At 36.9% G+C, this 25,863-nt stretch overlaps 1 protein-coding gene across 1 annotated transcript in view; it reads left to right on the top strand.

Annotated features, from left to right (window-relative positions):
- LOC105814772 (chromosome unknown open reading frame, human C3orf67) overlaps positions 1–25,863 on the top strand; it is a 331,823-nt gene that overhangs the window by 232,209 nt on the left and 73,751 nt on the right. The window contains exons 10-12 of the mRNA XM_012649895.1: positions 194–310; positions 1,453–1,575; positions 3,928–4,262. Coding sequence (XP_012505349.1) covers positions 194–310; positions 1,453–1,575; positions 3,928–4,262 — 575 coding nt within the window. The remainder of the gene's footprint in view (positions 1–193; positions 311–1,452; positions 1,576–3,927; positions 4,263–25,863) is intronic.

Raw genomic sequence — 25,863 nt, 5'->3', positions numbered from 1 at the left:
ATCCTAATATTGGAATAAGAATAAATACCTATATTCTATAAAGAAATAAGTTATGTTTTTGATACAATTTCACATTATGTCAAAATGATACATGAATATTCTCATTATAGCAATAGTTATATTTACTGAATTACTTTAATCCATATAGTACTTTCTGTTCTGGCTTTTGTTCTTTGTTATGAAAATGTACCAGCCAATCTACATATTATGCGTCCACATCCCCCTCAAGAACCATCAACAGATAAGAATAATAACAGAAGAAGATTACGGTTAAAAAGCACCAGCAGAGAAAGGAGAGAGACACCCAGTGGTATGGCACTATTTCAATACTATCTTATATCTGTCTATTATACAGGGCAATGGAATCTTTCTCTGCAGGTTGTAAATTTCAAAGGCTTATGAACCAATTCATTTAAAATATAAATGTCTGTTCCACAGGGATTATGGAAATCAAATTTTCTGCAAAAGAATTGTTCTAGAGCCCTAACAGAGATTTGCTGGATTAAATACAGTACCACAGAAATAAAGGACTTCCTACTTTTATTCTCAAAGGCTGAATAAGCTTAAATTATTGTTTTTAAAAATCGCCCAAATGTGCTAGAGGAAGTTCCTGCCTGTAGACTTCACTAAAATTGAACTTTATTATAATTTTTCATGTTTCATTTATGTCTTTTCTTTTTAAACTGGGTTCTTGTCAGATTGTTGTTTACATTTGCTATCTCTCCCTTTGGATTCTTTGCCATATGTTATAATGTAGGTTAAAATTTAAACTCTTTGCAGCCAGTAAAGCATTAGACAAATATAGGTAGCTATTATAGTTATTCCTATAAATACTAGATTTGAAGCATGTATGTATAGATTTATGTACACATAGATTAGTCTATCCTGAATACAGCCCAAAGTATATCATGTACACATCTGTTGTAATTTCTCAAAAATGTAAGGTTTCTTGGTTGGCTGAAATTCACCCTACTAGGTTTCATGTTGTTTTTATAAAAGAGTAAATAGAAAAATTAATTCTTCAATAATGTCTGCATCCATTTTGTTAAGGTACTGAAGTAAAGAGCTTGGTCTAAAAGAGTCATGTTTAAGAAGAATTATAATTTAAAGAAAACACACTTCATTTTATGTGAAACCCAAAGGAAAAAATATAAGACCCTTTAAAAATTATGTGGGTTTTGGAATTCTTTTTACCACATATTGTAAAATTTAAATCTGAAATGTCCTTGTGTAAATATCAAAGAATTTTAAGGTGAACCTCTACAAAAATGCAGCTGAGTTCTTCTTAAAACATTCTACTGAAAAAATAAATGCATATAATTCATATCATTACCTCTAATTTGCTTTTGAATAATCAAATAGCAAAGTATAGCAAATGAAACCATTCTTCAAAATTATTTTTTATAAAGTTCAAAAGAAGTAACAGAGTGGAAAATATTTATTTTAATAAAGGGAGTTCTTCAGGAAATAATAGCAGTGAAGATAAAGCCACAACTGTCCTCACTACTGTGTCCCAACAAGGAACAGAGATGTCGAACCCCAGCATTCTAGGACCCCAGTCTCCTGATCAAGCAGGTTGGCATCTTTATTACGCCATATTTGTTGATAATTAATAAAATATAAATATGCTAAATATTTCAAATCCAGTAATTTTGAAAAGCTGCAATGCAACCATTTCCTAAAACTTATAAATTTTTGTAATTCTCCTTATTTCACCTCAATTTTATGTCAAACTTTAATGGATGAAAGAGTATTTTTATTTTAAAATTTTAATGCACTGGTTGTCCTGTTCAGAGTGAAAGTTTAAAACTTGACATTTTCCCATGACACTGTCACACTCCCCAAAGATGATCTATTATTGCATTTCTTCAGTCCTCTTTATAATGGAGATGGTTGGAGCTGAGAGCATTGAGCCCATCAACATATCTTGCCTACCAGGTGTGTGCTACTTTTACAAAGGCAAATTGTTTTTGAGCAAGGGAAAAAGGAAAATAAATGAAAATTGTTTGTAGTTTGTCTGTCTTATTTATGCAATGTTGAAACCTTCATTAAAATGTTAGGTGCAATTAGTGTCTCTAGCATAAATCTGACTGTGTAGAAAAACTAATTAGATGTTTAGGTGATCATTCTTGCATTTATCTTGTTTGCTGCAATATTGTGATTACACAGTAATTTACATATTTTCCTAAGAAAACACACCAAATTATTCATTACAATTGATATGGAAATACTTGAGGTAAAACTACAAATTCCAAAAAAGCATGTGGTAGTGAGATAATTAGAGTTAGTTTAGTATACAACACTCCTTTTACTTTGACTTTTTGACAGTTAATAATATTTCTGGCAATAGGTCATACAAATCATTGAAGTTTGTATTGAAGATTCCTAGTATCTTTTCCTCCAAATTTCTTCACATATCCACGTACCCAATGTAACGGATTGGCCTTTGTAACCTTTTACAGCATTTTTGGAGCACCTACTGTGTTTCCAAAGCAGCTGCTATGTGCCCAGCACCATGCAAAGGGATTTGCAGTCTCAAATAGGTGAGCCCAGTGAATCTGTTTAGTTCACTGCCCCAAAGCTACAGTGATTCAGGACCATCTACATCGCCTGTGAAGGTGGTCAGAAGTAGATTCATCCTGCCATTGGCCATATACCTACAGGCTCTGTCCCTCTGTTCATTATTTCAGACTCTGAATAATGAAAGCCTTGATCCTAATAGATTTTCTCTAAGTAGTGTACATCTATCACCCTTTTTGCAAGCAAGTTATGTTATGTAATGGTAGTCTTAGGTTAAGAAACAGTTGAATGCAATTGTAAAACATTTTATTTCTGCCATCAATGTTACATTTATGAAAGGTCTTTTTTGTTTGTTTTTGTTTTGCTTTTGTAGTATAGGCTTTGGAGTTAGTATATCTTAGATCTCTCTTGGTTACTTTTATTATGATCATAGATACAATAGGATTCAAAAATAAGGTGTAAAATTATCATGTCCACGTTGTGGTTCTGCGGAACAGTTCTTGCAAGATTTCACTGTTAAAATAATGCTGCAAAAAAGTAAATTTCAAGAAAAATAGAGTAAATTGAGAAAGTGCTCAACTTTTTCCTACTGTCATTCTAAAGAAGAAAGTAAGCATGCTTTTAATGATATCATTATAAAGATTTGTCCTTTGCAATTTGCCTGGATCATTGTGGTATAAAAGATTGATGTCTTAAGAAGCTTTGATAAAAACATATCTAAGTGGTAATATACAGTACTTTTAAAGAAAACAAATACCATGTGCAAAAATATTTTAGTGTCAAAACATTCTCTTCTAAACTTAAACATAAAGATCTTTTTTACCCAGCAGAATCTATCACTCCAATTAACAAACTTTTCTACGGATTTACTATGATTTGAAAAGTCTACTCAGTTTAGACCATGAATTGTCCTGTTTCAATCAGCAGAATGGAGAGAAAAAGACTGTCAGCCTTTTCATGATTTCCTCTTCTCCGTGATTTATAATCCAAACAATGACCAGATATTTTATTTAAAGAAGCTGATTAAGTACTGCAGTTAAAAAGAGATACCAGTAACTCAAACCCTTTTAAACTTGGAAGATTTTCCCTCTCTGGAATGTCAAATTAATGAGGTTGTGCTATAAAGAACTTGCAAGACAGGTGATAATTATTTCAGACTTATAAATTTTCTGGCCAGTGCTTCAACTCAGATGGTGAGGAAGTGCAAATGAGTTGCCTGTAGCTATAGGCACTAATCTTTGGATCAAATGTTTAGCAGGTTACAGGATGGTGGATAAATTGCCTTCCTTGGCTTTTGCATTATTTGATAAATGTTTCAACATCAAGAAATTTTAAGCTAGCTACCTGCCTAAAATAAAATTTTTATGGAGCACTACTCTAATTTTTGTCATCTTTTCCAAATGTCAGATGAGTGGATATTTCCTGAAAATGATGGTCACGTTCTCCATTTGGTGTCCAGAAGACAGTCTTTACTTCTGGATGATGACTCCTGCAACACTTCACACCTATGGCTAGAAGCCAGCAAGGAAAGTGAACAGGATCAACAGGCAGAGGAAACCCAGATTGTTCCAAAGGACATTTTCACCTTTTCATCAAGACCACGATCAGCACCTCATGGAAAGACACAGAATATGTCCCCAGAGGAGCTTCCATTTATTTTGGATCTAAAAGAAAATAACAGTGTGACAAGGAGTGACACCCAATTGGAGGATGATATTTATGGTGGTGACAGCAGCGAAGAGGTACACTGCTTGATGAGTGAAGTAGTCTTTTACACTGCTTGATGAGTGAAGTAGTCTTTTAAAGCACAGTTGTTCCATTAGCTCCAATAAGCACTAAAACTAGTTGAAATGAAAGAGGGGAGATCAACTGCTATTTATAAAAATGCAACAGATTTCTGTGTCAGTCAACAGTTGCGTCAGGTTGTTATGGTAACTCTAAACTGCTGCTTTTTTTTTTTAGTTAACAGCCAAGTTCATTTTTAATTACGGAAACCAATTTTTGGATTGTTTTTGTTTTTCCATTTTAATCTTTGTCTCACAAAATGAGAAATAATATGCAGTTTAGTTATTTATATATGATAGCAAGACCAGTAAAACATTGAGAACACATTGTTCTAGATCTCTGGGGAAATTGTGTTGTAGTTGCTAAGCATTCTGAATTGATGGTTTTCTGGCTTCCTTACTCCCATGCCATCTTTTCACCTTAGACCTGTTAGGACTCATTATTTTCCATATGGTCCCAAAATTTCAAGAGTTGTGCCAATTAAAGTTTAGATGATGAATCATGAATTAGTGCTGGGACTTGGCTTACAGGAGGTTTTCTGTTTGGAATTACTTAGAATACAAATATGTCTTATAAATTAGTAAATTCATAAAAAGTTTTTTAAAAACTTATTAAAAATTGAACTGAATATAGTTTGGAAATATTTGTTTAATACTTAATTTATTATGATAACTTTTTCCCCATATGACACGAATTCATATGTGAAATTTCTTTGACTTTATTCTTAATGGTAGCCATTCATATTTTCTGGAAATAATTATTTTAAAAGCAGAATACTGTCAAGTTTAGGGTTAGTAAAAATATACACAAATCATTTCTATATAGAAATTAGAGAAATAAATAGAAAAACTATTTTTATGTGTGCCTACAAAACTTTGCACAGTAACAATAACTGATTAAGAATCCTCCTTTGGACAGTGGGATGTAGAAAAAGTCCATAGCTTTAACCTTTGGGGCCAGTTGAGGATATAGTGGGATTGTTTAGGCAGTAATTATGGCTTTTTGTAACTTTTAATGAGTTTCTTCAGCAAGGTGCATGGAGGATCCTTTTTTCACAATAACTTTATTTCTGAGTTTAATGAAACAAATAGTCACACCAAACATAAATCTACTACAAACTCCTTTATACATGAATAGTACGTTTGATGCCAGCATTTTAAATGTTACTATTGGACACATTTGTCCTTTTCACCCTTATAACATAAGCTATAAAAACGGTTAAAATGGATATTTGTCTTCAGCACGTGGTAATGTCCCCATCCCAGCTGTTAATTCTTCCATGGTATAAATTGGCTAATCTGATCAATTAATTTATATCATTTTATTAATGGGATAGCTCATTCCCTTCCCATGTCCACAGCACCATCTTTCTTACCTAACCCAAAGGAATTACTCTACTAGTGGAAACTTCACGGCAAGTGGGAAATGGTAGTTCTCTGGAAAACTATGAAGGAGGTATTATGGGGAACTGCCCTTTAAATGACACCTCATGAGGAACTTACCTCTTCCATTAAGGAAAGATAAGCCTTGAGAGGAAGCAATAGAGCTTTATGGGAAAATGAGGAATACCAACTCTGAATATATTAATTTAGGATCTTTTCCTATAGCTACTCTACTTCTGACATCCTTTGACGTTTATTACGCAGACATGTATTTAGTACCAACTACATAAAATTAAAAACAAATTTATCATGCATTACCAAAGCTTTCGCTGACATAGCTATCTGGTCATTCCTTTGCCATTGCCATCAGGATTGCAAGTAGCATATGGCTATAGTCTATGATGGAACCCTCTCATTGCTAACGCCTGCCCTTGCCCTTTAGTCAGAGCCTGCTAAAAGTGGCAGCCAAAGAGAGGGACCGAAGCCTTGCCATGTTATCAAGCCTTGCGGTTTGCCGTTAAAGAGACTAACAAGATACAAACTAAGATACAAAAATAGGACCAACAAAAATGCTGTTATATTTAAACAAGTTCTAGAATTTGTAATGATCTCTTCTTTGCCAGATTTGTTTTATTCTTCTTCTTTTTTTATTTTTTGGTTATTTCTTTTTCTGTAGGATAACTTCTCTGGTTCATTAATTGTATAAATCAATGGAAAATTGGATTATGCATTTATTATGTTTACTTACATATAGTCTTTGAAGACAGCTCAGTTTAGTTAATTGTGGCATCCTTATTAGTTACATTATTTTAGAAAATTATATCCATATCATTATGTAATTATATTTAAGGAAAACATAATGTCATGTTGTAAATAAAGGTGGATAAATGAGTAATTATATTACTTATTATGCTCAAAGTTTATAACTTGTAATTAAAAGATTTTATTTGATGTTAGACTATTGGGTATTTTTTAAAGGGAAATTAGATGTATTTAGTAGCACATAAACTAGGCAAAATCAAATCACGTTATTATGATAGAAGAAAAGTACACTAGTAAAGGCTAATTAAAATAGCTTTTAGTGATACATTGTTTTTTGGGTTTTTTTTTTTAATTTCAAAATATTAAGGTGGCACAAATGTTTTTGGTTACATGGCTTGCATTTGGAATGCTTGAGTCATGGCTATAGGTGTGCTCATCACCCAAATACTGTTCATTGTACCATTAGGTAGGTTTTTGCCCCTCACCTCCTCCTCCCTCCTCCTTGCTTGATTTGCACTGAATTTTACTTCCCTCTGTGCATATGTGTGCTCATCGGTTAGTTCCAATTTAATAATGAGGACGTGTGGTGTCTTTTTTCCATTCTTAAGATACTTCACTTAGGAGAATGGTCTCCCGTTCCAGCCAAATTGTTGCAAAAGGCATTAATTCATCCTTTTCTATGGCTGAGTAGTACTCCATGGTACACATTTACCACATTTGAATTGATGAGTACTTGGGTTGATTCCACATTTTTGCAATTGTGAATTGTGCTGCAATAAACATTTGAGTGCAGGTATCTTTTTGATAGAAAGACTTCTTTTCCTTTTTTTTTTTTTTTTTTTTTTTTTTTTTTTTTCTCAGTCCCACCAACAGCGTATAAGCATTCCTTTCTCTCTGCATCCATGTCAGCATCTATTGTTTTGGGGCTTTTTAATAAAAGCCATTCTAACAGGGGTGACGTGATATCTCATTGTGGTTTTAATTTGCATTTCCCTGATGATTAGTTATGTTGAGCATTTTTTCATATATTTAATGGCTGTTTGTCTGTCTTCTTTTGAAAATCTTCTATTAATGTCTTTTGCCCACTTTTTAATGGGATTTTTTGGATTGTTTTTTTCTTGCTGATTTGCTTGAGTTCTTTGTAGATTCTGGTTATTAGCCCTTTATCAGATGTATATCTTGCAAATACTTTCTCCCATTCTGTAGGTTGCCTATTTGCTCTGTCGATTGTTTCCTTAGTTGTGCAGACATTTCTGAGTTTAATCAAATCCCATATATTTATTTTTGTTGTTGCTATGATTGCCATTGGGGTCTTATTCATAAATTCTTCACTTAGGCCGATATCTAGAAGAGTTTTTCCTACATTATCTTCTAGAATTCTTATGATTTCATGCCGTACATTTAAGACTTTTATCCATCTTGAATTAATTTTTGCAAATGGTAAGAGATAGGGGTCCTGTTTCATTCTTCTGCATGTGGTTCTCCAATTTTCCCAGCAACATTTATTGAATAGGGCTTCTTTTCCCCAATGTACATTGTTGTCTGCTTTGTCAGAGATCAGTTAGCTGTAGGTAGGTGTTTTTATATTTGGGTCTTCTATTTTTTTTGTTGTTGTTGTTCCATTGGTTGATGTTTCTATTTTTGCACCAATACCATACGTTTTGGTTACTACAGGCTTATAGTATAGTTCAAAGTCTGGTAATGTAGTGCCTCCAGATTCATTGTTTTTGCTTAAGACTGCTTGACTATTTGGGCTCTTTTCTGGTTCCAAACAAAGCATAGAATTTTCTGATCTGTGAAGTATGATGTCAATATTTTGGGGGGATTGCACTGAATCTGTAAATCCCTTGGGGTAGTATGGACATTTTAACAATGTTGATTCTGCCAATCCATAATATGTTTTTCCATTTGTTTGTATCCTCTAGGATTTCTTTCTGCAGTGTTTTTGTGATTCTCCTTGTAGAGATCTTTCGCTTCCTTGGTTAAGTATATTCCTAGATATTTTATTTTCTTTGTAGCTGTTGTGAATGGTATTGAGTCTTTGATTTGACCCTTAGCCTGACTGTTATTGGTATATAGAAATGCTACTGATTTATGTACATGGATTTTGTATCATGAGACTTTGCTGAATTTATTTATGAATTTCAGGAGTCCCTTGGTGGAGTCTTTGAGGTTTTCTAGGTACAAGATAATGTTGCCAGCAAAGAACAATACTTTAACGTACTCTTTCCCAATTTGCATACTCTTTATTTCTTTCTCTTGCCTGATTTCTCTGGCTAGGACTTCCAGCACTATGTTGAATAGTAGTGGTGACAGTTGCCACCCTTGTCTTGTTCCAGTTCTTAAGGGGAATGTTTTCAACTTTTCCCCATTCAGTATGATGCTGGCCATGGGTTTGGCATAAATGGCCTTTGTAATTTTGAGATATGTTCCTTCTGTACCTAGTTTGTTGAGAGTTTTTATCATGAAAGGGTGCTGAATTTTGTCAAATGCTTTTTCTGTATCTATAGAGATGATCATATGATCTTTGTTTTTGCTTTTCTTTATATGATGAATCAAATTTATTGATTTGTATATGTTGAACCATTCTTGCATCCCTGGGATGAAGCCAACTTGGTCCTGATGGATTATTTTTTTGATGTTGAATTTGGTTTGCTAGTATTTTGTTGAGGATTTTTGCATCTATATTTATAAGGCATATCAGTCTGTAGTTTTCTGTTTTTGTTATGTCCTCTCCTGGCTTTGGTATCAAGGTGACACTGGCTTCCTTGAAAGAGCTGGGGAAAATTGCCTCCTCCTCAATATTATGGAATAATTTCTATAGTATGGGTACTGACTTTTCTTTGTAGATCTGATAGAATTCAGCTGTGAATCCATCAGGTCCAGGTTTTTTTTGTTGTTAGAAGGTTTTTTTAATTACTGCTTTGATCTCACTGCTCATTGTTGGTCTGTTCAAGAGTGCTGTTTCCTCCTGATTGAGTCTTTGGAGGTTGTGTGTTTCCAGGAATTTGTCTATTATCTCTACATTTTCTAGTTTATGTGCATAGAGATTTTCGTAATATTTATGGATGATATTTTATATTTCTGTGGTATCAGTTGTAATGTCTCCTTTTTCATTTCTGATTGAGTTTATTTGGGTCCTTTCTCTCCTTGGTTAATCTGGCAAGAGGTCTGTTGATTTTACTTATCTTTTCAAATAACCAACTTTTTGTTTCATTGATCCTTTGTATTATTTTTTTGGTTTCCATGTCATTTAGTTCTGCTCTGACCTTCGTTGTTGCTTTTCTTCAGCTGGCTTTGGATCCAGTTTGTTCTTTCTTTTCTAGTTCCTTGAGGTGTGACTTTAGGTTGTTAATTTGTGATCTTTCTGTCTTTTTGATGTAGACATTTAAGGCTATGAATTTTCCCTTGAGGAATGCTTTTGCTGTGTCATATAGATTTTGATAACTTCTGTCCCCATTGTCGTTCGGTTCAAAGAATCGTTTGATTTCTATCTTAATTTCATTATTGACCCAGTAATCACTCAGCAACAGGTTGTTTATATCCATGATTTTATGTAGTTTTGTGTTTCCCTTGTGATTGATTTCTAGTTTTATTCCACTGTGGTCTGAGAAGATACATGGTATGATTTTGATTTTTTAAAATCTGTTGAGACCTATTTTGTGGCCTAAGATACGATCAATCTTGGAGAATGTACCATGTGCTGATAAGAAGAATGTATGTTCAGTAATTTTGGGGTAGAATGTTCTGTAAATTTCTGTTAGGTTCATTTGGTTTAGAGTCCAGATTAAGTCCATTGTTTGTTTACTTATTTTCTGCTTTGATGATTTGTCAAGCTCTGACAATGGGGTGTTAAGGTCTCCAGTAATTACGATGGTGCTATTTATTTTTTTGCTTAGCTCTAGTAAAATTTGCTTTATGTATTTGAGAACTCTTGTATTAGGTGTGTATATATTTAGAATTGTTATGTCTTCTTGTTGAATACTCCCTTGACCATTATATAATGACCCTCTTTTTCTTCCTCTACCCTTGTTGGCTTAAAGTCAATTTTATCTGATATGAGAATGGCTACACCTGCTCTCTTTTGATTTCCATTTGTGTGGAATCTTTTTTTCATCCTTTCACGTTGAGTCTGTGTGCATCATTTTGGTTTAGATGTGTTTCTGGAGACAGCAGATATTTGGGTTGTGTTTTTTCATCCATTCAGCTAGCCTATATCTTTTGAGGGGAGCTTGTTTTCCCTCCTGTGCTATTGTTTATATGAGTTGTGAGTTTTGGGAGTTTTTTGGGTGATTTTACACTGGTAGGTATTTGTTGTGCTGATTCATGTATAATGCTGTTCTGAGTATTTCCTGCAGGGCAGTTCTGGTCATGGCAAATCTCTCAGTATATGCTGTCTGGAAAAGACTTATTTTCTCCATCGATTATGAAACTTAGTTTTGCAGGATACAAAATTCTATGTTGGCAGTTGTTCTGTTTCAGAAGATTGACGATGGGGCCCTGTTCCCTTCTGGCTTGTAAGGTTTCCACTGAGAAGTCTGCAGTTAGCCTGATAAGTTTTCTTTTGTGAGTTATTTGTTGCTTTCATCTTGCTGCATGCAGAATTTTCTCCTTCATTTTGACGTTGGCCAGGTTGATTACCATGTGTCTTGGAGATGTCCTATTTGCTATGAATCTTCCCAGTGTTCGATGTCCATCTTGTATCTGAATGTCTGAAACTCTGGTGATACCAGGAAATTTTCCTCAATAATTCCCTCAAATAGGTTTTCCATGTTTTAGCTCTTTCTTCTCCCTCAGGGATACCTATAATTCGAATGTTAGTTCACTTCACATAGTCCCATACCTCTCTCAGTGATTGCTCAGACTTTTTTATACTCTTCTATGCCTCTTTGCATGACTGGGTTATCTCGAGAGCCTTTTCTTCAAGCTCTGAGTTTCTTTCTTCTCCTTGGTTTAATACGTTGTTGAAGCTTTCTGCTGTGTTTTGAAGTTTCTTAGATGACTCTTCCATTTCCTTAAGTTCTATTATTTCCTTTCTTATGTTTTTATGTTTTCTAGCTCTTTAGCAACTTTTTTATTGATTTCCTGAAATTTTGGGGGGCTTCTTTTTGTTGGTTTTCAACTTTCTCTTCAGTTCCCTTCCTCTTATTTGCCCTTCATATTCTGAATTCCATTCCATTTTGGCAATTTCCTTGTAGTTGGAGTCCACTACTGTATCTCCATTGTGTTCCCTTGCAAGTGTTGAACTATTTTGTTCTTTCATGTTGCCAGGGTTCTTTTGCTGGTTTCTTCTCATCTGGCTCTTCTTCTCTCAGCTCTCTCAGAAGAATAGGATTGCAGGGCACCTGTTCTCCTTTGCTGTGAATTCTCCTGTTAGGGGAAGGGGAGGACCCTAGGTGGAGCTTTTGTGTCCTACTCTGGAATGTTGACCCATCAGGGGAGAGACGGGTGCACTGAGAGCCTGTAGTGCAGCTGTTCTGTTTTAACCCACTCCCTTGTGATTGTCACAGTTCGAGCTAGTGTTGGATGATCTTCGTGTGGGTTGAAGGGACATTCTCGTTGTTGGAAGTTCACATTGGGGGCTGGTTACAACCCTCTCCTTGGCAGCTGTTGCGCGGGATTGCTCTGGCTGTGGGAACCCAGTAGAGGTGACAGTAGCAGTTGGGTGAGTCTATTTAAGCAGTGGTCATGGATGACCAGGCTGTGGGCATTTGCTCAAACCAAGTCCAGAAGTAACGGCTGCTCAGGGCTGAGGAAGTGTTGGACCTTGGGAGGTTCCATTGGCCTAGTGGCAGTGGTGGGACTCAGTGATGGTGTCTTGGGGCCTAGGATCAATTCTGAAATCTCAGGGCTGGTGTTGCGGGCCTGGTAGGGGCCCTGGAATTACAGGGGCAGAGCACTGGGCTTGGGCACAGCTACAACTTCAGAGCTGGCTCTGGGGATTATTGGGGTAGAGCCACACATATGGAGGGTGTGGAGACTCCTGATGCCCAGTCATGCAGGCAGGGATTTGTCTCAGCAGCCCAGGGACCACACAGGCAGACCAGAGCTGTTGGTCGGCCACAGGCCTCTAGCCATGGTTCTCCCTCCATGCCTAGGACCTGCAGAGGTTGTCACCCAAGACTTCCTAGGTGGTGCCTGTGGCATTTGAGGCTCAGATCCCATGCAGGGGAGGAGGCGTGCTCAGCTCCCAGTCACAGGGGGAGCTTCTGTTCTTTCTGCTCCCTCCCCAGTCTGGCAGGGGAGGGAGCAGAAGGGAGGTAATACAAAGGCTATTGCTGTAAGGCTAAGTGTCCCGACCCGCGGGGTAGTCAACGCGGACCCTGGAGGAGGGAGTGGGAATTGGGAGAGGTAGGAGACACAAGAAATGGAGACAAGACAGGAGTCTGATCAAGTCTCGTTTATTGGCAGTAGGGCAGAGGCTTAAGTAAGGCAGAAAGAGGAAGTAACAGTAAAGGGGCGGTGCTTTCCGAGGCTCTGGCTTTCTAGCCAAAGGATTTCCATATAAGGAAACCCTCAGGCGGCTTTCAAAGGCTACGTCATAATGGGTAAATAGAAACTTACAAGCTCTTTCGCGGGCTTTTGCAAATGCGCGGGCTCGGTCGGCCATTTTAGATAAGCAGGCCGATCCACATGGCTCGCGGCCATCTTGGATAAGCAGCTGCCGGGCCTCATGGCTCCGGACAGCTAAGTCCTGAGAAAGACCTGGCTTCATGCACCAGAGCAATCAGGATGATGTTGGTTGCAGAAACGCAGGATTGGCAGCCACCAGATCTGTCCTGCATCTGTTCTTTGGTGCAATGTCTCTGCACAGACTCTGAGAAGCTCCCCGAACAGCCCAGAGGTCTGCAGTGGATAAGGGAAACCTCTCACAGCTTGAGATACCTGCAACTTTATTTCTCTCCTAAAAAACAGTGCTCACTTGGGTTGTTTCTATTCCATTGTCTTCCCCTCTTCCCAGCAGTGTAAATTGTATTGGGACCCCTAACTTAATCTCTGAGTTGGTGGATGGTGCTCGTAAGAATTGGCCACACCCTGTTTTATTGAGTCAGTAAATGCCGTAATGAGCTATACATTTGTTGTCCCTGTCAGTGGTTGATGCTTGCAGGAAAGAGCCAACCCCAGAGATGTTGTTTTGTGCCCGTAATAGGCTTTAGCCCCTTAGGAAAAGCACTTGAATGCCCCAGGCCGTGGGAGGGGCCCTGTGGCTCCCAGGAGACTGCTTGTTCTCCACCACAACCAAGGTGTGTTGGGGTGCAAGGCTGGGTGTGGTTAGGTTGGGGGAGCCTGGAAGGCTGTGCAAAGTCTTGGCAGGGCTCAAAGGTCATATCCCGAGCCCCTGGGAGAGGAGCCAAAACAGCCTCTCTGAACTGGAAAGGCTGTTTGCAAATGGGCACCCAAATGCACTGCTTGGCAGCAATGGCGAGGTGGGCTGGGAACTTCATGCCAGGGGACCTGCCTGAGTCTGACTTTCCTGTGGGGGAATGGGATGGGCACTCTAGCAGATGGCCGCAGCTTGGACCCCCATTGTACTCTCCCATCAGTTCTGCCCATGTGGGCTCCAGAGCCTCCCAAGTCAGGCTCTCATATCTCTCACTTGTGCCCCTAGCAGCCCACTCCAGTCCTTGGGGCACAGGATACCGCCTTCATGTATGACCTGGCATGCATCTCCAGGGAGTGCCGGCAGGCAGGGAACTCCCAGACCAGGCACCCCTGGGTCCACTGCAGGTCCTCAAGGGGGAAGGTGTGGGCCCCACTCATGCTGCAGCTGATGAGAGGCAGCTGCTCCCAAAATTCTCAATCTGCCCTCCTGGCTGCAGTCTGCGGGGCGGGGTGGGTGAGGGGCAGGTAAAGAGTCTGAATGGAAGATAGCCAGGATCCCAACTCCTCTAGTCCCTCTCACTGGAAGGAACCCTGCACAGAATGTCCAAGATTTGGGATCACACTAGTTCTCCACACAATTCAGTGTTGCAGCAGCACTTGGGTTCATAAGGAAGGAAAAGCTTCCAAACAATTCAGTAGCCCACTGATTACTGAAGGTGTGTGGGAAGGAGAAATGGGATCCCCCTTACCCTCCATTGTGCTCCGAGCCTCTCCGGGTTAGATCCTCGCCGACACCTTTTCTCCTTTTTCCTTTTCCTGTTCTGCTTCACAGTTTCCCTCATTGAAGTCCCTAGCAGGCGCCAGCACTTCTTCCTCTGAACCTTGCCTGAGCTGTGCCCATTCCCCCCTCATTTATCTGAAACCCTTTCTTCCCTCTGGGACCGGACGCTCTAGCAAGCAATGTCTCTGGTCGGCCATCTTGCCCTCTTTCTGGATACATTGTCTTTGTAATTTAAGTTGCTAGTAATTAATTCACAGCTGAGGTCTTAGTGTGAGAGCCTCAAAAGTATGAAATTTTTTGCATGTGCTCTTGCCTTACTCTTCACTTTAATGTATATTTTATTCTGTAGGCAGCCATATATACTAGTATTCCTCTTAATTAATTTTGAAGTTGTTCTTACTTGAAAAGCACACTATAGAAATGATATTTCATGGTAAACCATAAAATCAAGACTACCATGTAAAACAAATTATCTTAGGAAAGCTATTAAAATAGAGTGCCTTTCACGTTATTGCAGCATCTGAAAGAAACAAAAGCATGCTACTGTCATTGTCTCTATTTTGTATTTTATGTTATTATTCCAACCAGGCTTCCAGTATATATATATGGATTGCAACTCGAAATAGTTAGCTTTATATTATTTTATCATTCCTCTAATTTAAATTTTCATCTAGAAATACTGTCCTTTTTCCCCCAAACTCTGCTGTGTTACACGTGCTGAAGCAGATATTTGCAAGGCCAGGTAATTTGTATAACAATCCAAATTGGAATATTTGGGCCCCATGAATTACCCGTATTTGGACATGAAGACTACCTATAGAGTTCCGATTAGCTAGAAAACTTTCACATCTTCTCTCCATCTAAGTCTGTGGGAGCCTACAAAGGACAAATGGACAAACAACAGATATAAAGGACGGTTTGAGTCCTCCGTCCCAGCTTTCCCAATGTTGTTGCTTTCAAGGCATTTTTTAGCACTCAGTAAAAAATTTTATATTTTTTCCTGATAGCATATATTACAGTATTATGCTTTAAACCACTCACCCCTACATACTTGACTAATGATTTTTGATTGGTTTCTCAAGCACACTTACATACACACAATGGAAAGGATATTTAGTCCACATGAGGGTTCTTACATTTCTGTGTAGCGTTTAAATACTTTCTTTTTTTTTCTTTCTTTTCTTTTTTTTTCTTTTTTTTTTTTCTTTCAGCATATTATGGGGGTACAGATGTTTAGGTTATGTATGTTGCCCTTGCCTCCCCACTCCCCCACAAGTCTGAGTTTCAAGTGTGCCCATCCCTTGGATCGTGCGCATCGCACTCTTTGTGTATGCATATACCTGTCCCCTCCTCCCCCTTTCCTCTGCCTGACATCCAATGAATGTTATTCTTATATGTGCACTTATGTGTTGATCAGTTAATACCAATTTGATGGTGAGTACATGTGGTGCTTGTTTTTCCATTCTTGGGATACTTTACTTAGTAGAATGCCTTCCAACTCTATCCAGGAGTATTCAAGACAGCCTTTAAATACTTTAAATGTCAGTTTATGTGTTAGAAAAAAATAGAAGGACTCTAGTTTGAGTATATTGCCTTGCATTTTTATTCCTGTATATTATGAAGTATAATATAACATATTCTCTAGACCCACCAGGAAAATTTAATATTTATTCTGTATAAATAATCCTTTTAGGCTGTTCATATCCAAATGTCTTTATTAGTATTTATTGAAGCTCTTCTCTGAAACAGTCACGAGTCTCTTGGTCTCTGTGACTTGGCTTTGCATTGTTATAGGCAGGCGAGGAAGTTTATAAAATGCTCATGTATTTGGAATCTGACATTCCACCATTTTTGCTAAAAGATAAACATCTTGCAGATAAACATTTGGTTGTGGACAGGAGTTTTCTCAAGAAGTCTTTCACGTGTTGTCAGTTAAAATAGCATGAAGTCTTACTTATAGAAAAATACATTTTGTCTTGAACAATTAGAGGAGTCTCATCATTTTCCCCAAATATTCATATGATGATGTTTGCTCCTCCCATATGGTGCCTGTATCTTCTGCTATGATTTGTCCATAAAGCATCATTGGCTACAGGTAAAGATGTTGCAAAAATAATTTGGCCAACCCTTCATAATATCAGGTGTACTGCAGGTTAGTTACTTGTTAAAAACTGTAGCATCTTGCTTTCATTTTATTTGTATACAAACTAATAAAATGTATTATAAGAACACAACCATCCCTTATCTTTGCCACCCAGAGGGAACTGTATTACTTTCATAGTTTCCTATGAAATTTAAGAGGTAGAAGTGCAGATTTAAGAGGAAGAAGTACTTCTTGGGGATGCTTGTTATGAAAACATTTAAGATACCTTTAAATGATCTTCTTGTTATCATCAAAGAAATTATTTTTTCATTCTGTATAACTGTCTTTAGCTGTGTTTGTGCAAGTAACTGTGTCCTTTAGTTGACAACAGAAATAAACCTATACTGTCTCTATTTTTCCTAGTGCTTTGTACAACTAAAAGGTGCTGTCAGTTCACACATGTAGTCACTAAAACATTGGACAAAAGTAAAAACCCATGCTGACTCAGTTTCAATTGCAAATTCAAAACTACTATTAAAAGTATGTTCGGAATATTACAGATGTATTTCATTACAGAACTTTTGAGAATGTTATGTAAGATTTATTTTTCATGGTGGACTGAATTTAAAAAAACTCAATTAAAATGTAAATAAATATGATCATTCACTTTTACAAAGGCTAGAATAGAGTTCTATCCTGACTCGTTCAACATTAAAGTTGTACAAAGAGCCTGGGTCCCATCTGCTCCAAGTAGGTGGCCCTCAAGAGTCATTAAAATTATCTTTTTAAAATAACAACTCAGCAAGAGCAATCCATTTTATGCGGCTGAAATTATTGTCCAAATGCCCATCTGCATGTCCTTTTAAGAAATGTAGTTCAACAGAGGAAGTGCTGGCTCCTTGGGGAAATCATTCTCATCTTCGGTGTACATATGCTGTGCTACAGTTAATCAGGCAAATTCTATTGATGTTCCTGGCACTGGGGCGTGATTTAATATTTAACAAACAAATGTTTCTGAGCCCAGAAGACAAACGGTTCAAGAGATTTGGGACTTTTAAAAAAATATATACTAAGTTAAATCAAAAGCATTTTGTATTTGTTCTTCTGAGAAACAGATGAACAGATGATTGGAATGTGAAAATGGCATGACAACTTCTTTGCTACTCTGACAAATTATATTCAATTGCTGTACAGGTTTTCAGTAGCTAAATGATAAACCAAAAGGCAAAAAGTGGTTCTTTTCAATCAGATCATAGTAAGCTAACTTCTTATGCATATATCATATTTATATGTTATATAGAAAACAATTAATCCAAAAACATGTTAAGCCCAAATGAATTACATATGTGAAATCAACAAACATCATCTCTACCTTATAAAAGAGGCAAAAGTATTACTAACGAAAGGAATAGGGTTTTGCCAGTGCTCCACTCCTAGTAAATACTGTACTATTCTTATTCTCCATTCATTTCCTCTGTAAATGAGAAGCTGACCCAAGGCAAACCAAATATTACTTAAATTTAGTCTCATATATCATCTTTCTTTTCTCAGTCATCTCAATTTCTCGTTTGGAATCTGGGGTAAACCAGAATTAGTGGTTCTGAGCAGCCAAGGTAAACAAGCCTGTTGTACCCTGCTTAGATTCTCCAGTTTTTTGTCCTTTCCATATATTTAGAATAGCATGGAAACATATTACTGTGGAAATGCCGTGCATTCAGGAGAATGCTCACCAGGGTACACAACTAAATCCATCTGCTTCTCGGCTCATCTCCAAGCCAGAGTATGTCTTAGGAAAAATGTGAAATGAATGCCCATGCACATATTCATGAATATTTTCAGGTATATAAGCACTGCTCATGCCAAGCAAAGAGAAATGTTTTACACCTAAGTAAACTACTGGAAGGAAGAAAAGGCTGTACTCTGACCCACCACAGGTGGAAAAACAGACTTCTTACCAAATGCATTTAAAGTGTTTTCTAAATGATATAGCAAACATGTGGTTTTCTAAATTCCCAAAATAGTACATCTAAAATTTTTAAAATGACATTACTGCCTTCTACCTTGTGATGTTATTGCTTTCTAGGTACCTTCTCTCAGCCATTATACTTTACACCTCTTGAGGGTGGTGTCTGTGTCCTTCTCACCTGCGTATCTTCTGTAAGGTCTAGAAAATGCCTTACACAGAGTAGGAGCTTTATAAATATTTATTGAATTAATGTTGATTGCAAAAAATTTTAATTTCTACCCACATCATGTACAAAATACGTCTTTATTTTTTATTATGAAGATACTACAGAAATGAATGCATAGAGAATCTTTTTATCAGAGAAGTCCCACTGCCAGTTGTATGTATCAACTATAAGAAATTAAACTAATTGTTTAAAAAAATTTGGGGAAAAGATAGCACTGTCTAGCAGCCAGACCAAATTAAAAAACATCTATGCTAGTTCCACCAATACCTTCTTAGAACTAAGACCAGGGAGATGTTTGCTATATTTTTTGTTTACCTTCGTCTCAAAACAAGACTAAACTTTGATTCTTTTTTTTAATCTCTATGAAAAAAAAATTGCGAGAGTCACTACTCCATTCCCTAGTGCTTTAGAACACTGGGCATTTTTCAGGTCTCTCTGACACTCTTTCCAGTTTTCTGCCTGAAGGCAGGGATCTTCAACCATATGAACATGCTTGGGGTACCCAAAGTGGTAGGGAAGGGCACTCACTCAGTAAGTGGCTTACAGCAGAGAGGGTTACGCAATGTCTGAAGCTGAGGCTACACAGTTACTGTTGCAAGTGCAGAAATATTCTCATCCTTCTTATGTTGTCACATGGAACCACAAAGTAAGGGCCCATGGGTTGACACCCAATCACCATCTCTTCTTTACCCTACATGGGACTTTGAAAGATAAGTTTCTCCATCATGCATACATACATACGTATGTATATATATGTACCAGAAGATCAAGCTGGCATAGACAAAGATAATTTACACTCAAGATGAGTACCAAGGCCGGGCGCGGTGGCTCACGCCTGTAATCCTAGCTCTCTGGGAGGCCGAGGCGGGCGGATTGTTTGAGCTCAGGAGTTCGAAACCAGCCTGAGCAAGAACGAGACCCCGTCTCTACTAAAATTAGAAAGAAATTAATTGGACAACTAAAAAAAAAAAAAAATGTGAGTACCAAGAAGAAATGTTTATGAACAAACCTTATAGTCTGCACTTCTCATCTTTTACTACAGATAGGTAAGCTATTTCTTAGGAGGGGTTTTAAGACCCAAATGTACCTTTCTTGAGTACACTGTAGTCTACTAATCCCAACTACTTCCCACAAAAAGAAAAAATTATAACACAACAGGGTTAGGGATCACCTAAATCTGAGAGATTTCCAGAATTACTAAGTGTGACATACTCTGCCTTTGACATACTAATTTGAGCTCACAAATCAGGCCAGTTTCTCCATCATCACTGCCATTGCCTTAACATAGGCACCTCAGTATTTCTAATAACAATACATTAGTCTACTGATTGGCCTCCATTTCTGCTGTCTCCACAAACCACCCCAAACACTCCACAAATGATATTCACAAACTCATACCCATGCCTTCTATTTTGTGTCATTGTGGCATTCCCCTGCTTCAAATCACACACTGACTCCTTGTTGCCTTCAGTATATAGTCCCTGGATGGCAGAGATTGTGTTGTGGTCTACCATTTATATTCCCAACATCTGCAGCGCCTAGTACAATACTTGGCCCATGATGAGGAAGAAAGGAAGAGAACTAGAGCAATGATAGACAACACAGATCCTTTCTAATGAAGAGCTTTCATAAATCTCCCCCTTGTCCCATGCCCAACCCAGAGCAAGCTCTCTTACCTTTAAACATACTTTACCTTTTTTGAAAGGGAAATTTCACCTTAGACCAGTTTTTTTATGTCAAGTGTGTATGATGGCCAAACATTCAAGAAGAAATTGAACAATCCAGTTAGTCACCCAAATATCTTGTTTAAAAATGATGAACTTTGGGAATAACTGGATATTTGGTTTTGTATGGCTATAAATGGAAGTGTGGAGCAATAGCTTACTGAAACTGAATGTTACGATAGACATTGTCAGATACCAAATAGTGTCTTTAAAATATACTTTGCTTTTATTTTTTTCTCTATTTAGCACCCATTTATTTATTATATATCTAAATAAATGAGTCAAGTTGGAAAAAATCTACCATGACAGGTACATGCAGTGATCACAGAGTTATTTCTTTAAACGTACTATTTTATAACAGAATACCAATTGAAATGGCACCACATTTCTTGTTTTCATTATTTACTTTCATGGCCATTGATTTTATGTATGTAATGCTTCCTTCTCAGATTTTAAGAATTTAAACTTTTGCTTTCCTATGGATAATCACAGAACTATACACCTGTAAAATTCTAGCCTTCACTTTCAAATTTTCAAGCAATTATATTTAATGAGGTTCATATTTTGTGAAAAAAATACACTTTCTATAATTGAAATCTTCATGTAAGAAAAATACTTTATAAAACATGTTCCATTATGTATTGGTCTTGGATAATAAAACTGACCAATAATAAGGCAAAAATGCTTTGCTAGATCCACTTGTATAATATTTACAGTACCATTTCTCTGCTTATATCGAGTAACTACCATCAGTTTTAGTTATTTCTCTTCCCATGGAGTTAGCTTATTACAAACTCAATGTATGTGATTCTTAGATGTTTTAGGTAACTTTCTGTGGGTCCTCTTCATTTAGACATTCTTTGGAATGAATATTAGTAACTATTTCTTTAAATGTTCTCTTGTTATTTGTGAGTAAAAAAATATGCCTTATCCAGACCAGATACCATATAGCAGGACATTTTGGCAAATTACTTATATCTATTTGCATTGGTATTTTTAGTTACTCATATTTTTCTTTGAAGATTATTGTAAATATATATATATATATACTTTTGTTTTATTCATAGAATAATGAACTTATTAAGAACTTGTGCTCAATAACTTCCTCGCCACAAATTTCTGCTCAAAAAGATTCTTACTTTGTTCCCCAATGTAGGGTAACCACAGTTTCCAAGGTTCTCCAAGCCCAACAACTAGTCCTTCAGGGTTAACTCAGCTAACATTAGAGAGCATGCCGGGGAAGGCAGCAAGACGGACCAGTAAAGGATGTCTAAAAAGTGCCTCCATGGAAGCAGAAGCAGAAGAAAGCCAGAATTCCTTGGCGAAGCAAATAGATAGAAACGACTTTCAAACTAGTTTGTTGCCTACACCATGCCTTTCTCCCCCTGGAAGAAGGTGTGGATCCTCTCAGGAAACTCCAGACCCTCTTATCAAAGCAGAGGACCTACCAGCTCAAGTGCCAGCTTCGCAAAACAAAACCTCCCTAAAAGAAATCTCAGGGGAAAAGTTGAGACCAATCCCTGAAGTATCTGTAAGTGGTTCGCTGTGGCTTACATATGTGGGCAGTACATCCTGCTATGTTCTATTCTGTTCCACTTTGCACACATTTTTAGTAGTATCTATTTCCATCATTTCTGTAATCAGTAATATATTTTCTTTCCTATTCCGGTGTATTTTAGTTTGGTAACAGCAGCTGGTGAAGAGTATACAGCACATCCCAAGGATAATAGAATACCTCATGTTTTTAATGAGAAAGATAATTATGTAATTTTCATCATAATAGTTATTTTTATTTCCTAGTTGTGTCCCATAATTTAGTTATCACTGCCTGCAAATTATATATGAAGATCTTAGTTTTGAGCCAAAAGCTTGCCAGTAAAATTGACAGATTTTCAATAACAATCTACATTAGGAGCCATAAAAGCATCATTATTCTATTCACTTTCTGGTCTCTCTGCAGCAATTCCCCAAATAATAAATGATATGAGTGAAGGTTAACAGTAAAGCAGTGTCATCGAATAAATCCCTAGGCTAGTTTGGTGGCTGTATTCATGTCCATCAGATTGATTTTTTCTTTCCTGCATTAGTACTTTTCTTCCTTCAATTCCCCTATAAGCTACACTTAGAAACTAGAAAAGAAATGAGGCTATGCAAAACAAGTGACACTTATATTCCATATTTCTGAACATTAAAGATTTTGTCTATGTATGATGTCCTAAGTATTCTCTATATGTTACAGGGTTAAAGCTTGGTTCAATTATGTTCTAAGCAAGTTAGAGTGGATTAGTTGTTACCTAGCCCAGGTAATAGACATATATACACCATTATCATTGGCAAAATAGAAGTAGCTAATATTTCTTGAACATTTACCATGTGTCAGTCACCAAGTCCTTTTCCATGAAGCATTTCATTTAATCCTCACAATGATCCTGAGACATAAGGACTATCATCATCCCCATTTTTCAAATGAGGAAGCTGAGGTTTAGAATGGTTATGCAGTTGAAGTGAGTGCAACAGCTCATTAGTTGAGGAGGTAAAACTTGAACTTGGATTGACTCTAGAACACTTATTCGACATGCTATGCTGCATAAACGTGTTAAGTCTTATAAAAGCGATAACCTCTATTCAAGAAATATCCCAAGATAAAACTGAAATGTGTGTTCTTTTTATATCACATGTATGTGTGCATATGTGTGAATACACAATAACATAGTAAATCGCTTAGTGAAAATGGATTTGCTTTGTGGTGATTTAGGCTAAAAGTTTCAGTAGTTTTTTTGCATGTTTTTCATTTTTTAAAATACTTTTAAAACAAGAAAATGTTCTTGTTCTACCTGATTGTGATTTTTTTCCTTGGGTTGTGGTAATGAATTTGAATGTAGCTGATCAACTAGCCCTATAGATTTATTATACAATGCTGCTTCACTTGACTGATGCCTATATGGAGCTTTCAAAAACAGAAACAAGTCTTTGAGAAGCATTCCTCTCAGTTTTCTCCCTAATTTCTTGGCCACCGCCTTCTATTAGATAGGGTCTATCATCTTATATGTCCATAAAATTGTTTATTTTCAATCTGTTTATTTTTCTGTAGAAATAAAACCAGTGCACAAAGATAAGCTTGGAAACTTCAGGCATAAATGAACTTGAAGTACATGGCCACTCAGCAAAGTACACTGCCTTAAAAAAATAGTGCTCTCTAATAATACCAGGAAATAATAAAAGGAACAAAGAAACCAAAGTTTGAAGGGAGAGCAGGGGACTTGCTCTCATCCGTTCTCTTCATTTAAGAGGCTTTTAGTATAAGGCAGTTCCCAGAAACCATTTGGATTATTTCAGGAGACCCTTTCTAGCTGCTCACTTGCAGGTACAAAGCAAAAGACATGCCTCTTCTTCTTCATAGGAACCCTATGAGAAATTACTGCTCCATTATACAGCTAGGGAGACTGCTCAGAGCAATCACTTCAAAGAAATGAAGAAGGGGAAGGAGCCTTATTTTTGGTGAGGGGATGAAGGCACAAAGAAAGGCTTTGCTTCCTATTTGTGCAGCGAAGTTTGACTTCAGTATCAAAACTCAGACCAATAGAATGTTGTATCTCTAACAACCCACGTGATCTTTACCATGTATGGCTCACATTTGTGAATGTGATCATCTTAGTTTAAAAGGATATAAAAATATTGAAGGTATATGGTAGTCTGCCTCATTTCAAAATGAATTTACAATCGGAATGGAGTTGTCTCTCAGAGACACCTTTAAAAAGGAAGTTCATGGTCATAGTGAAAGGGTTCCAGTAATTGGCATTTTCTCCACTTGGTATTTGCAGCTCAGATTCTATGAAAATGAATTTCCTAAGAGTGTTGTGTGCTTACTAACTCACAAATAGATTCTTCCCCGGATCCAGAGATCCCATGGGGTGACTTTGTTTTAATACCTACTTTATTGAGATTGAATTCACACAACATAGAATTCATCCTTTTAAAGTGTACAATTCAGTGGTTTTTATTTATTCATGGAGTTGTGCACCCATCACCACTATGTAATTTTAGATCATTTTCATCTCCCTCAAAGAAGCCCCATACCCAGTAGCAGTCACTCTCCATTACCCTTCCTCCCAAACTTCTGGCAACTACTAATCTACTTTCTGTCTCTATGGATTTGCCTATTCTAGACATTTCATATAAATGGAATTATACAATATGTGGTCTTTTGTGTCTGGCCTCCTTCACTCAGCATAGTGTTTTCAAGGTTCATCCATATTGTAGCACTTCATTCCTTTTTATACCTGAATCTATTATATGGATATGCCATATTCGTTTATTCATTTATCAGTTGATAGACATGTGAGTGGTTTCTACTTTTTGACTATTATAAATGATGCAGCTATGAACATTTGTGTGCAAGTTTTTGTGTGGGCATGTGTTTTCGATACTTTTGGGTATACATACCTACGAGAAGAATTGCTGGGTTTTATGGAACTCTATGTCGAACTTTTAAGAAAATGACAAACTGTTTTCCAAAGTGGCTGCACCATTTTACATTCCCATCAGCAACATATGAGGGTTTCAGTTTCTCCATGTCCTAGTCAACACTTCTTAACTGTCTTTTGTATTAAAGCCATTCTAGTGGGTATGAAGTAGTATCTCACTGTGATTCCAATATGCATTTCTCTAATGTCTAATCAGCATCTTTTCATATGCTTATTATCCATTTGTATATCTCTTTTGGAGAAATACCTATTGAAATCCTTTGCCTATTTTTTAATTGGGTTATCTTTTTATTGGTCAGTTGTAAGAGTTATTAGTATTTATTTTGGATAAAAGTCCATCAGATATATGATTTACAGATATTTTCTCCCATTCTGTAGGTTGTCTTTTCATTTCCTTATGGTGTCCTTTGAAGCCCAAAAGTTTTTAATTTTGATGAAGTACACTTTATCTATTAATGTTTTTTTCTTCTGTTGCTTATGCTTTTGGTATTATATCTAAGAAAAAATTGCCTAATCCAAGGCTAAAAAATTTACTCCTATGTTTTCTTCTAAGAATTTTATAGTTTCAGCTTTTAAATTTAGTTCTATATCTATTTTTGAGCTAAATTTTTTGTATATGGTCTGAGGTATGGGTCAGCCTGCATTTCTTTGTATGGATATCCAGTTGTTCCAGCACCATTGTTTGAAAAGACTATTCTTTCCCCATTGAATTGACCAGATATGTAAGAATTTTTTTCTGGTCTCTCAGTTCTAATTCTACTGATCTATAATATCTGTCCCTATGGCCAGTACCACACTGTCTTGATTACTGTAGCTCTGTAGTAAGC

Source organism: Propithecus coquereli, unplaced genomic scaffold, assembly GCF_000956105.1.
Source record: "Propithecus coquereli isolate 6110/MARCELLA unplaced genomic scaffold, Pcoq_1.0 Scaffold1, whole genome shotgun sequence".
NCBI lineage: Eukaryota > Metazoa > Chordata > Mammalia > Primates > Indriidae > Propithecus > Propithecus coquereli.
The sequence above is the reverse complement of the archived record's forward strand: the minus strand, read 5'-3'. Positions and strand labels throughout refer to the sequence as shown.